The 12,118-nt window shown below is 48.7% G+C and overlaps 4 protein-coding genes across 4 annotated transcripts; 3 read left to right on the top strand and 1 right to left on the bottom strand.

Annotated features, from left to right (window-relative positions):
* Positions 1-46: 46 nt before the first annotated feature.
* N7466_010321 (putative dipeptidase) lies at positions 47-1,543 on the bottom strand (the record flags this gene model as incomplete). Its single annotated transcript, XM_057169710.1, has 3 exons — positions 47-969; positions 1,029-1,241; positions 1,318-1,543. 3 exons carry the CDS (start codon positions 1,541-1,543, stop codon positions 47-49), a joined length of 1,362 nt encoding a protein of 453 aa, XP_057017101.1.
* A 601-nt stretch (positions 1,544-2,144) lies between these two features.
* N7466_010320 (flavodoxin and radical SAM domain protein) lies at positions 2,145-4,571 on the top strand (the record flags this gene model as incomplete). The annotated part of the gene is made up of 2 exons (XM_057169709.1): positions 2,145-2,172; positions 2,272-4,571. The coding sequence occupies 2 exons, from the start codon at positions 2,145-2,147 to the stop codon at positions 4,569-4,571; spliced, it is 2,328 nt and encodes a 775-aa protein (XP_057017100.1).
* A 711-nt stretch (positions 4,572-5,282) lies between these two features.
* Positions 5,283-7,060, top strand: N7466_010319 (putative nonsense-mediated mRNA decay protein Upf3; the record flags this gene model as incomplete). The annotated part of the gene is made up of 2 exons (XM_057169708.1): positions 5,283-5,518; positions 5,584-7,060. The coding sequence occupies 2 exons, from the start codon at positions 5,283-5,285 to the stop codon at positions 7,058-7,060; spliced, it is 1,713 nt and encodes a 570-aa protein (XP_057017099.1).
* Positions 7,061-9,294: 2,234 nt separating this feature from the next.
* N7466_010318 (Zn(II)2Cys6 transcription factor) lies at positions 9,295-11,670 on the top strand (the record flags this gene model as incomplete). Its single annotated transcript, XM_057169707.1, has 5 exons — positions 9,295-9,775; positions 10,001-10,053; positions 10,108-10,490; positions 10,596-11,135; positions 11,187-11,670. The coding sequence occupies 5 exons, from the start codon at positions 9,295-9,297 to the stop codon at positions 11,668-11,670; spliced, it is 1,941 nt and encodes a 646-aa protein (XP_057017098.1).
* Positions 11,671-12,118: the final 448 nt, after the last annotated feature.

The raw sequence follows: 12,118 nt of genomic DNA, 5'->3' as shown, positions 1-12,118 counted from the left end.
ATACCAGTCAGCGGATTGAAGGGTTCTATGAGTATGTTCTCTACTACTAGATTCTCTGAGAGTCATCCTCCACGGGACGTGCGCCTTCAGCTTGCATCTTCAGGGCCACTTGGTCAACGTCTCTCCACACGCGTAAGAGATTTCCCCCAGCCACCTTAGCCGCATCCTCATCACTCAAACCCCGGCGTAGGAGCTCTGCAATGAGATCCGGGAATTTGGACACATCCTCCAGGCCCCGAGGTACGGTTGGGATACCATCAAAGTCACTACCGAGACCGACATGGTCGAAGCCCGCGATAGTACCGATATGCATGATATGATCCGCGACTCGTTCAAGGGTCGCATTTTCCGGATCGGCATCAGGCAGACCATCAGCACGGCCAGAATCAACACAGGAGATGAAATCAGGCGAAAAGTTGACCATGACAATCGAATTTTTCTCTCGCACCAATTCGAGAACATCGTCAGGCACATTTCGTGGATGCGGACACAGCGCATGGGCCGAGCTATGGCTGAACATGATCGGAGCCCGACTCCCGGTCCAGTCGGTCTTGCCAGCACCTAGCACATCACGCATGGTATCCACGCTCACGTGTGCGAGGTCGACGATCATGCCGAGTCGGTTCATTTCGAAGATGACGTTTTGGCCTGCGGGACTGACTCCGTGCCATAAAGGGTCGGACTTCTTTATCCCGCCGCCTGGTAGCTCGACAACCGCAGCGTCGGCATATCGATTGTGGCAGTTGTGTGTTAGTGTTGCATAGGAAACACCCAATTCATAGAAGATGCGAAGGTGCGATAGAGAATTTCCGATTGAGTGCAATCCTTCTATACCCAGGGGCGAGATGATTTTTCCTTCCTGGAAGGCGCTCAGGGCAGTCGTGCCATTTGGTGGGGTTGAAAAGACATCAGGGAAAGTCTGTTGAATACGAGACATCAAGTCAACCTGTTCCATCGTCTGCCGTATACCTATGATTTTGCTGTTAAATTGTTGCCGTCTTGGTCATGTGTTGTTCTTGTTTACTTACTCGGCGCATATGTTTCATCAGAAAAATCCGTCCAATCGGTAGGACAGGGCACAAAGACACTCCAGAAGGTGCCACCGACATGGCCACGCTTCAGGCGAGGCAAGTCTACGTGAGCTGGAAGTGTGCCATTAAGAAAAGCGTCTGTAAAATTGGAGCCATGAATGTGATTATGGAAGACCGATCGGATAAAGATAGGGAAATCATCGTGGCCGTCTAAAGCGCTGATTAGTCGTATGACACGAATATTGAATATGGTCAATCGATATAATCCAAGGGTACTATTACTTACCAATTAGTGGTGTTTGAGTCAATATGTTTTGCACTCGTTCCTCAATGCTACGGACATGGTGGCCGTGGTGATGGTGACAGTGCGGCCGGAGAATCCACCCACCAGCGATTACGCAGAGCAGCAAGGCCCAGACTCGCTTCCGGTATGACTTTGGCTTTTCAGAATACAGATTCTCTGGATCCTGATCCAGAGCTTCATAGTGTTTCTGCAGTGCGACCTTCTCCATGGTGTGTTGTGTCACTGAAAGTGATGAGGAGAAGCCGGGGAAAAGCACGCGATAAATGCCGACATCGTAATCATTTCCGATAAGAAACGGCAGATTAGAATAAATGAGCAAAAGACTTGGATTATGAATATCAATGTTTTGTTTTTGTTTTGTTTTGTTTTTTAACAGATCACAATTCGCTGGTTTCGACTCTTCGCCTATTACTAGTTGGTAGTATGAATCCAGTAGAGCCACAGTATAGACTTATGTCTAGTAGGTACGTTAATAGTGATAGTATACATCCAGAGCCCATTCATGAGGCTACTATAGTACACACTGTTAACTAGTTATACTACCGTTAGTTTAGTCATATGGCAGACTACCATAAGAACAAAACTACTTGTCATGAGTAAAATCCATGTTGAATTTATTGTCAAAGATTGTGACTGTTATTGAAATTTGAATAATATAAACAAGTATGAAGGTGGAGAAAGGATTTAATACCTCGATGCTCATTTGCTCCGCCTTTCTCCACTATTTTCTTTTTTCCCCGATGTTCAACTTGTGAACCCCTCGATCTAGCGACATTCTTTAACCTAGTCAGATCGTTAGATTTGATATAATGGCTGCGGATAGAGCCATGACCGACGGTATGTATCTCCCTTAACCTAGACTTCCCTTTCTCTTTTCTCTTTTTCTTTTTCCTTTGCCCAAATATCGTTTGTTTCACACGCTCACGTCCCTCGCAGGTTTCGTCGCCGCGTGGCATGCCTACCGTCTACCTATCCTCATTGCCCTGTCAGCGCTATTCTTCGCTATTCGCGCCTATCGTACCTTCTCCCGGTCAAAAACTCCAGCCTCGGCCTCCGTCCCGTCCTCACCGCGCAGCCAGTCTCCCGAGAAGCTAGAGAAAGTCGTCCCCGCAACAGAAAAGCAACCTATCCCAGAGATCAAAGAAAACGCCAAGCCAGTCCGCAGTGAATCTGCAGCCAAGCCACAATCGGGTCCCAAGCGTGTCCAGGGAAAGAAGCCTGCAAAGACAATTGGCGGTCGCCGTACTTCCAGCGAGGAAGTGGCCCAGGCCGTCACCCACATCCAGCCCATCATTTTCTTTGCCTCTTTGACAACCAACACTGAACGATATGCAAATGTCCTTTTGGAAGACTTGCGTGCTGCCGCCCAGAATCAATCAAATTTGGAAAGCCCAGGCCGAGGTCTCCTACCTCCGCAGATCCATGATATCTCGTACATCGACTTTGACGACTTTTTTGTCTCCGCCCCGAAGCCACCTTCAACGTCTCCCGGAACACGCTACGTGTACTGCATCTTGGTTCCTACCTACAACATCGATACTGTACTGAGCACCTTCCTGGGTGACCTGCAGGAAACCCACAATGATTTCCGAATTGACACTGGTTCGCTGCACCAATTGGCCGGTTACTCGGTCTTTGGCTTTGGCGACAAGGAAGAGTGGCCGACTGAGGAGGAGGGCTTCTGTACACAGGCGAAGGAGATCGATCGGTGGATGTCAAAGCTCACCGGTCGCAAGCGAGCTTACCCAATGGGCATGGGTGATGTCAAGAGTGATGCCGACGCTGCTTTGAAGGAGTGGTCTCAGGGACTCCAGGAGACATTGTCGGATATTTTGGAAAACGGTGGTTTGGGCGAAGGTGTCGAGGGTAGCGGTGATGCTGTGGAGAGTGACGAGGAAGATGTGGACGATGACGACGAGAAAGAAAAGAAAAGCTCCTCGACCATGGTGGATCTCGAGGATATCAAGATGAACAGCGACTCCGCACCCCTTCCCGTTGATTTTACCACTGTGGGCAAAGTTTTGTCTTCTGAGGCCAGTGCTAAGGAGATGGTTCCCAAGACCTCGCCCACCTATGCCTCTCTGACCAAACAGGGTTACACGATTGTCGGTTCGCACTCTGGTGTCAAGATCTGCCGATGGACCAAGTCCGCGTTGCGAGGACGAGGCTCTTGCTACAAGTTCTCCTTCTATGGTATCCGATCCCATTTATGCATGGAGGCAACACCATCCCTGTCCTGTAGCAACAAGTGCATTTTCTGCTGGCGTCACGGCACCAACCCGGTTGGAACAACTTGGCGGTGGAAGGTTGATACTCCCGAGCTGATCTTCGAGGGCGTCAAGGAAGGTCATTACAAGAAGATCAAGATGATGAAGGGTGTTCCTGGTGTCCGAGCTGAACGATTCGCTGAGGCCATGCGCATCCGCCACTGTGCCTTGAGTCTGGTCGGTGAGCCCATCTTCTATCCTCACATCAACCGCTTCCTTGAAATGCTCCACGCGGAGCACATCTCCAGCTTCATGGTGTGCAATGCCCAGCACCCCGACCAACTTGAGAATCTGCACCGCGTTACCCAATTATACGTCTCTATTGATGCCAGTAACCGAGAGAGTCTGCGGAAGATTGACCGCCCATTGCACCGTGATTTCTGGGAGCGCTTCCAGCGCTGTCTCGATATCCTGCGAGAGAAACGACACGTCCAGCGAACTGTGTTCCGATTGACCTTGGTCAAGGGTTTCAACGTCGATGACGAGGTGATCGGATACGCGAACTTGGTTGAAAAGGCTTTGCCATGTCTGATCGAGGTAAAGGGTGTCACCTACTGTGGAACCAGCACGAGTGCGGGTGCCGGCTTGACCATGCAGAACGTTCCCTTCTATGAAGAGATCGCCTCGTTTGTTGTCGCCCTCAACGAGGAGCTGGAGCGCCGTGGTCTCGGATATGGCCTCGCTGCAGAGCACGCCCACAGCTGCTGTGTGCTGCTCGCCTCCAAGCGATTCCATGTGAATGGGAAATGGCATACACGAATTGATTACCCTCGCTTCTTTGAGTTGTTGGAGAAGGAGAAGGCTGACGGAACCTCTTTCACTCCCGAGGATTATATGCAAGAAACTGAGGAGTGGGCACTTTGGGGCAATGGTGGATTCAACCCAGAGGATGAGCGGGTGCATCGTAAGGGCAAGAACAGAGATAGACCTATCGAAGCAGCTCCTTTGGAGGATGTTTCAACATCATGAGCAATAAAAAAACAAATTGCGATGGGTGGTCTACCTCTATCCCGATACCTTTCGGACGAGACTTCGAACTGGATTCTTGGGTTTCGAAGAAACCATTTGATAAATGTCCAACTCCAGTTCGTTGATGCCCCTGCGGCATACTTGCATCTTGATCAAAGCGTTCAATCGTTCTTCTAGAAGATTTGATTCTGAGAACAAAATTATTGCTTGTTTCAATATATAGTAGGTGCATGATACTGCGAAGATCCATGATACTATGAAGGTGCACACGTACGTAGTACTTGTCATGCTATGAAGACTACTATTGAGCACTTTTTAAGAATTCGAATTATTTGCCAGTGTATATGGCTTTCTCTTGTCATCTGTCTTCAAATACCTAACACACTACTAGTAGTACTATAATATGATAATATCTTAGCATCTAGTACTATATATCTTACCTACTATTACTACCACAGTCAGTTACTAACTACTGACTAACTACTAGTCATGGTTGTGAGGGGTTTGAAGCGCTGACTCAGCAAGATATCCCGCTGCTGGAATCCAGTCATCACTTTACAGCGCGTGTACAAGCTCTTATTGTGTGTTGACTAGAGGGGATCAAGGTCAATCTCACGCTGGTACGGTCTCACTCAAAAGGCTTTTTGATTGTTTTTTGATTAATTCTCTTGCTTCGCAGTCATCCCAACTCCAAATATCACCCGTGTCATCATGACCCAACCCGAGAAACCCACGGCGGGCTTGATTCAAATCCCTGTGGCAGCCACACAGAAGTCTGCTGCAAAGAAGGCTCACAAGCCTCCAGCTCCTCGTCTCAAATTGTTGATCCGTCGCCTGCCACCAGGATTGACCCAAACTGAACTTGAGGGAGCTCTGGGCGCAGAATGGAAGGTCGGCGCTGGGAAAGTGGATTGGCTTCAGTACAAGGCTGGCAAAGTGTCCAAAGAGTGAGACAGCATTTGAATTGATCTTCTCTCTTATAGAAGCTGACCATAACAACCGTTTTATCTAGTCCCGCTAAGCCCTCCCGTCCCTCCCGAGCCTATATCCATGTTGTGTCAAGCGAACATATCACCCCGCTTTCGGATCAAGTGCGACAAGCCTCGTTTCAAGATGCTCGTGGCACCTCCCACGACCCGATTCTCTCGGGTGCTCCAAGCCTCGAGTTCGCCCCCTATGCCAAAATCCCCGGTAGTCGCGTGCGCAAGGATGCTCGCCAGGGTACAATTGACCAGGACCCGGACTTTATCACCTTCCTTGAAAGTTTAACACAACCTATTACGAAGTCGGGGCTTGCAGATAACCACGAGAGCGAAGACAAGAAGGCGACTGTACTTACTACACCATTGGTTCAGTTCATCAAGGACAAGAAAGCAAGCAAGGCCAAGGAGGCTGCGACCTCTAAAGCCTCCAAGCACGGCCGATCAGAGAAAGAGCCCAAGGAGAAGGTGCAGGCCAAAAAACTACTGCAGCGCGCCGACAAGGGATCCAGTACGGCTCCACCAGAGAAGAAGGGAAGAGGCGATAAGAGCACCAAGGAGTCTGCAAAAGCGACTAAGCAAGTTGCCACGAATAGCAAGTCCTCCGGCAAGGGAAGCTCTGCAAATACAGCCAAAGAAACTACAGCAGTTCCAGAGAGGAAACGAGAACGAGGCAATGTCACCGCAGCGACCAAAATTCTCCAGCGCGATCTTGGCATCGCGCCAGCCAGTGGCCGGCGACGGGGCAAGGGAGCTAATGACACCGGGTCATCGAAGAACGAGAGTTCTCGAGACTCCTCGGTCCCAGCCGCTGAGGGAACCAAGAAGGAACCCGCAAGCAAGCCAGCCAAGAATGCCTCATCTGGAGGATCCGGCAAAACGAAGAAAGATCACGATTCTACAACGAAAGCGCCCGACGCTGCTCCCCCGAATACTTCCAACGCACCCCCCGCAAAGACGACCAAGGGTCCCAAGCAACCCAAGCCGTCCGCTCCTCCTGCCTCCACTGCCACCCAGGCATTCCTCAAACACGCAAACCCTTCTCAAGGTGTGACCGAAGCATTACTAGAAACCGCGTTCGGTTCATTCGGGGCCGTGGCTAGGGTCGAGATCGATAAGAAGAAAGGGTTTGGTTATGTGGATTTCGCAGATCCGTCGAGTCTGCAGAAGGCCATAGCTGCTAGCCCTGTGACAGTTGCTCAGAGTCAAGTGGTGGTGCTTGAGCGCAAGGCAAATCCCGGTGGGGAGAAGACGCGGAAGGGCCGAAGCGAATCGCAACAACAGCAACCACCGCCAGCACCGCCAGTGGCACCTAGCGGAAACACCGGGAATGCTGGAGGTGGTAGTGGAAACGCGGCCGGGTCATCTGCACGGGGATCGCGAGGCGGGCGTGGATCGCGAAACAAGGGACCAAAGGGAGGTGCTGCTGGAGGTAACAATGAGAAGGAGAAGACGGAGAAGACGGAGAAGACGGAGAAGACAGAGAAGGGCGGAAGCTCGGGCAAGTGATTGGGGGTGATCTAGGTTTAATCCATTCCAGATATTAATGACTGTATGAGATACCCAACAATAATTATGAGATATGAACCGAGTTATGACAAGCATTAAGTAGCGTCAAGATATGGGGTGCGAGTACAAGTAGCAACTTTCAAGGTTGAGTTGTTGTAGCGATATCATCATGATGAATCGCGATATTCATGCAGGCATTAAATTAAGAGAAGATATTTTGAGTTAAAAAAGAATTTCATTCAAAAGCTATTCTAAACAGACAACCACTCACAAAATCCATCCATTTATCATCACAACCAAATCTGCATTAAGAAATTGAAGGAGTCAAAAACCTTTCAGACCTCCTCGACACCCACCAGGCCCAGCCGACCGAAGTCAGACACCGAACCAGGTCAAGATCATCACCACTCCCTGGACATGAAACGCAGACACTGCAAGCAGCACGCGTGACATATCGAGTCGGAAGTAAAAGGCTTCACTTTAGGGCATCGAGGACATAGAAGTCATCAGCAAGGGTGGAGATTCTGTGGCTCTTTTAAAGAGCTTAGAAGTGGGACGTCTACTCTAAAGTGATTCTTTGAACTGTGAGGTTGTTAGTGAGAAGCTCGGGGGAGGAATTCCAAGCCTGAGAAGGGTTGGAATCCTATGGGGGAGGGATCACTAACGTAGAGTCGCTTGAAGAAAAAAAAATCTACGGGGCGACAAGTTCCTTTTATACCCACGAGAAGACCAGCACTGACTAAGCGAAAGATTTTGTTGTTTGTGGTGTTTGTGTGGTTTGTTTGGTTGGTGTTGTTTGTCATTGTTTGTTCACTGTTTGTGGTGGATACTTGGAGCCAATCATGGAGCTCTTGTGGGTCTCCCTTACAGAACTAGTGACAGAGATTTTTCTTCTATGTTTTCTCGGCCTCTGATTGGTTTTTGTATTTCTATTTGCTGGAGCCTCTTTGTTTCTCTTTGTCAATTGTGAATAATAGCATCCATTGCGCATCCACAGATACCACACCGTAGATTTAATCTGGATTGGCGTACGGAGTAGTCCGGACTTGTTCCGGAATCTCGGCTTGCCTCAAGACCAACTACCGACGCGGCAACAATTGTACTCCAGCTGGGAACTATGTACTTCATGTCCATGTCGAGAGATCGGCCAACTGGTGACATCGAGCCCTGGAGAGCAATCACTGGAAGCACGTCAACTACCGCAGATGCATCCATGCCTTGATACTCACAGACTCTAAGTTACCCATCCTTAATCAATTCATGATGTTTATTATCTGATCAGAAATCCAACTATGCATGTGTTATGTTATCCATGGATGTACGGTGGAAATGGAGGACTTTTCAAGGTCACTTATCAAAATAACATCAATTGATTCAAGCAAGCATATGTGTCCCAGATGTCAAGCACCAGCTCTACCCTCAAGCTTGTTACAACTGGTGCAGGATTTTTGAACCATTAAAATTAGTTCCCTAAATTAACATCCAAATGGTCTGGAGTGGTAAATTCGACCAAAAAAAAATCTGGCAAAAACATTGAATTCTCACCTAGAAAATGGTGCGACTTCACACTATGAAACAGATATATATATCCATTTAAACCGCCAGGGCGAAAATTTGAATAATGTTCGGGAATCCCGCCCACATCCCCCCGGGGCCCATTTGGACATTCAAATTGATTTGAAGTTTCAATACCAGTTGACAACATTTGAACATTCAAATGAATGTTTGTATGGGCCCCCGACATTGAGACATTGAATTCGTTCTAATGTTAAAACCCCCCCCCCCCTGGATTAGTCTATGTAATCATTCAACTAGAGATCTGTGGATGTAGTACATGCGTAAACCAGTTGACCTTGGAAGACTGGAGGTAAAACTGAGGTCTGAATATTTGAAGCGCTGTCAGGTGACATCTAGAGTAAAACATCAAGGTCGATGCATGCAGTGCTGCAGTATCTAACGGTCCATGTTTGGATTTGAAGAGCTTGAGTCGGGATGTGCACGTGCTTATCTAGATGATCACAGGGCATATCTTCCAGCTACATATACACAAGGGTCTTTTGTTTTCTAGAAACATACTGATAAGAGCCACTAATGCATGTACCAATCATTGCTTATCCATCTTCTTTTATCATTCAAATTCAAAAGTTATCAAAAATAGTAAGCTTATCGCATATCTCTTAACATTGAGTCGTTTACTTGAGGAAATCCACGGGTGCGCGGCCCGAGCACCTCCGATGCCACCCGCAGGGAATCTCAAAGCCCACAAGCCCACAAGCCCACTTGGAAGCCGAAGTCCCTCAAGCTCTCCCCGCATTCTCAACTTCTCCATAATGGGCCGCCCCAAGGTAAACCCGGAAAACCGCCTGCGCGCCAATACAGCATGCACGAAATGCAGAGCCTCCAAGAAGCGATGCAGTGGCTCATTCCCATGTACCAATTGCACCCGCAAGGGACTTGCCCGCACTTGCATCCCTTTTAAACCTATATCGGAGACCAGCCCTAGCAGCCACACGGACCAAACGCCTCGAGAAAGATTGAATACCATTCCAGCGTGGAACAATCCGAGTGAAGCATCGGAAACACAGTTCGCTCAGCCTCGTGCTGCAAGCCCGTCCGACCGTCTGTTGGAGCGCCCAGCCGCAGCGGGCTCACGTTCGCCTGAGGCAACACATCGTACGCATCCGCGGATGCTGCGTAATTTGCAGGGAGATAGAGGTATGAGAACACCCCCCCACAATCCAATATTTGAAATTCAATCCCCAAACATGAAATTAAAGATTGAATCAATAGTCTATGTTGGAAAAGCCGCTTCCTTGTCGTTTCTGCAACTCCTTCGAGAGACAGTATATCAGCACATTGGACCATCGCAATTCTCACATAATTGGAGCGAGGATATGCTGGAAAATGAAGCTCATCATGACTGTCTTAATTTTTCCGAAGAGAGCTGCACTATAGAAGATAAGCGCCGTTTTATTTCAAACTTCCATGCAGTGGTGAGTACCACCCGACCCGACTTGACGCGGCTCATCCCTTTAACTAGTCAATAGACAAGTGGTTTTCTCTACCTGGGATGTGACACCGAAACTCTATTGGCCGAAACTACAGAGCCCAAAACGGATCGAGAAAAGACTCACGCTGCCATTGCGGATTTGATGATTGCCATTGGCGCTCAGTCATGTTTAAATGAGCCCAACATAGTTCGGATTGAGCGCTTTTTCATTACTCGAGGACAGCGCAGGACATTTGCCAATTTTCTAGAAGACCCAAGCATGGATTTAGTTCGAGTGTTTCTACTTATGTCGTTTTATATGTTCGGGGCTTGTCGTCGGAATGCCGCATTCATGTATTTGGGTGTTGCGGCTCGGTCTGCCGTTGCTCTGGGGTTACACGAAGATTCCTCAGGATTGGGTCAACATGAACAGCAAGAAAGGTTTGTGTTACCCCAAAGGAAGCCAAAGGCCATGAAATAAGGGGTTAACACTGGGTACAGATCAAGGCTATGGATGAGTCTATGTGTACTCGATCTCCTAGCCAGCTCTATTTTGGGTCGACCTGCAGCTACATCGGCACTCCTACCGGATCAGCGAGATGATACTCGACAGACAAATACAGCGGGAGAAGATGGCTTATTTGCCTCATACCGTCTTTCCTTGATTTTGAATGAGATTATTGGGCGCTTGTACGGTGACCAGACGGCCTCGATTGAAAAGGCTGAAATATTGCTTGGCAAGTTGAATCGATGGAGCGAACACTTGCCGGATTCACTGCGCACCCAGGCTGAAAATGAAATCCCCGATGACGCACAAAAACGAGTCATCGGCAACATGCATGTGGCTTGTTTATACCACTTTGCAATTATCCTTCTTACGCGCCCCTTCCTTATTTCCACACTGAGTGTGCGCCTGGCACGAGTACACCAGAGTTTTTCAACAAATGAAACAAACGATTCACCTGAAGAAGATCCAGCACACTCCCGGCTCGCAGCAGCCTGTATTGATTCTGCTGTTTATATGCTTCAAACATGCCTTGAACTCCACCAATCTGAGCTACTCCTGCACAACATGTGTATTCTGAAGTCAGCTTTTATCCAAACCCCATAACCATGCAATGGCTAATCAAACTATAGGGCATTTGTCTTTGCGGCAGCCTTAGTATTGGGATTCTCCATGTTTGCTCATCGGGATGTGGACTCCGAAATCGACAGCGCATTCAAAGGCGCCCTGACCATTCTGCGCATGTTGGCTCAGCAATCTGCACAAGCAGCCCACTACTTGGAGATTCTGACTCTTCTTGAAGCCGCTATTACCCAGCAACGGCAGCGTCTAGCATCCCAAGCCCGCCAACGCAGGAGCCAATACGTGAGTCGGATATTCAGCTTAAATGATAGCCCCACCGTGCGGACTGCGCAGAAGCAGGATGAGAACCGAGCCGATAATGCAGCTTCACTATCAGCACAAGGTGGCCCACTGCTTTCCTGGATTCCACAAGGAGACAGCCAACCCCTATTTACTCCCCCAGTATTAGAAGGCGCATTTTTGGACTGGGAAGGAATGGAGCTACCTCTGTGGGATAGCTTTCCTTTTACCGAGCCAGGTTCATGCGTTCTATAATTATTATATACTTATATAATTACGCAGTGGAAGAAGTAGAACAAATGAGCAAGAGGCCCAGATACCACTATGACGTGGATCATGCATACTCCAGACTCGGAGTCTATTCGACTCCACATCCAAAGTGATCGATCGTTCCGACGTATGAGGCGGGTCCGGACCCGGTAAGCGGGTCCCGACCCGACGTGAGCATCATCCGCCGAACGAGGACTAACTTGATGAGCGTATCATCCATGATAGATAAAGAGCGCCAGCGAGCTTGCCCCTCGTCCTCGTCTCTATCTTCTCTTCTCTCTTCGTTTCCATATTCTCTTCACTTTGATTTTTCCATCTTCACTTTTCTTCAGACTTTGTCCCTACGGAAACGACGCTCACCACTGCCTCTTTACACTTTGTCTCCTTTTCACTTCCTCGTCTACTGTTAACTTCTCCGACAAACCACCTCATC

Source organism: Penicillium verhagenii (genome assembly GCF_028828195.1).
Source record: "Penicillium verhagenii strain IBT 33310 chromosome Unknown utg000010l_segment0_segment0, whole genome shotgun sequence".
Taxonomy (NCBI): Eukaryota; Fungi; Ascomycota; class Eurotiomycetes; order Eurotiales; family Aspergillaceae; genus Penicillium; species Penicillium verhagenii.
Note: the sequence above shows the minus strand (reverse complement) of the source record. Positions and strands in the feature narration are given on the sequence as shown.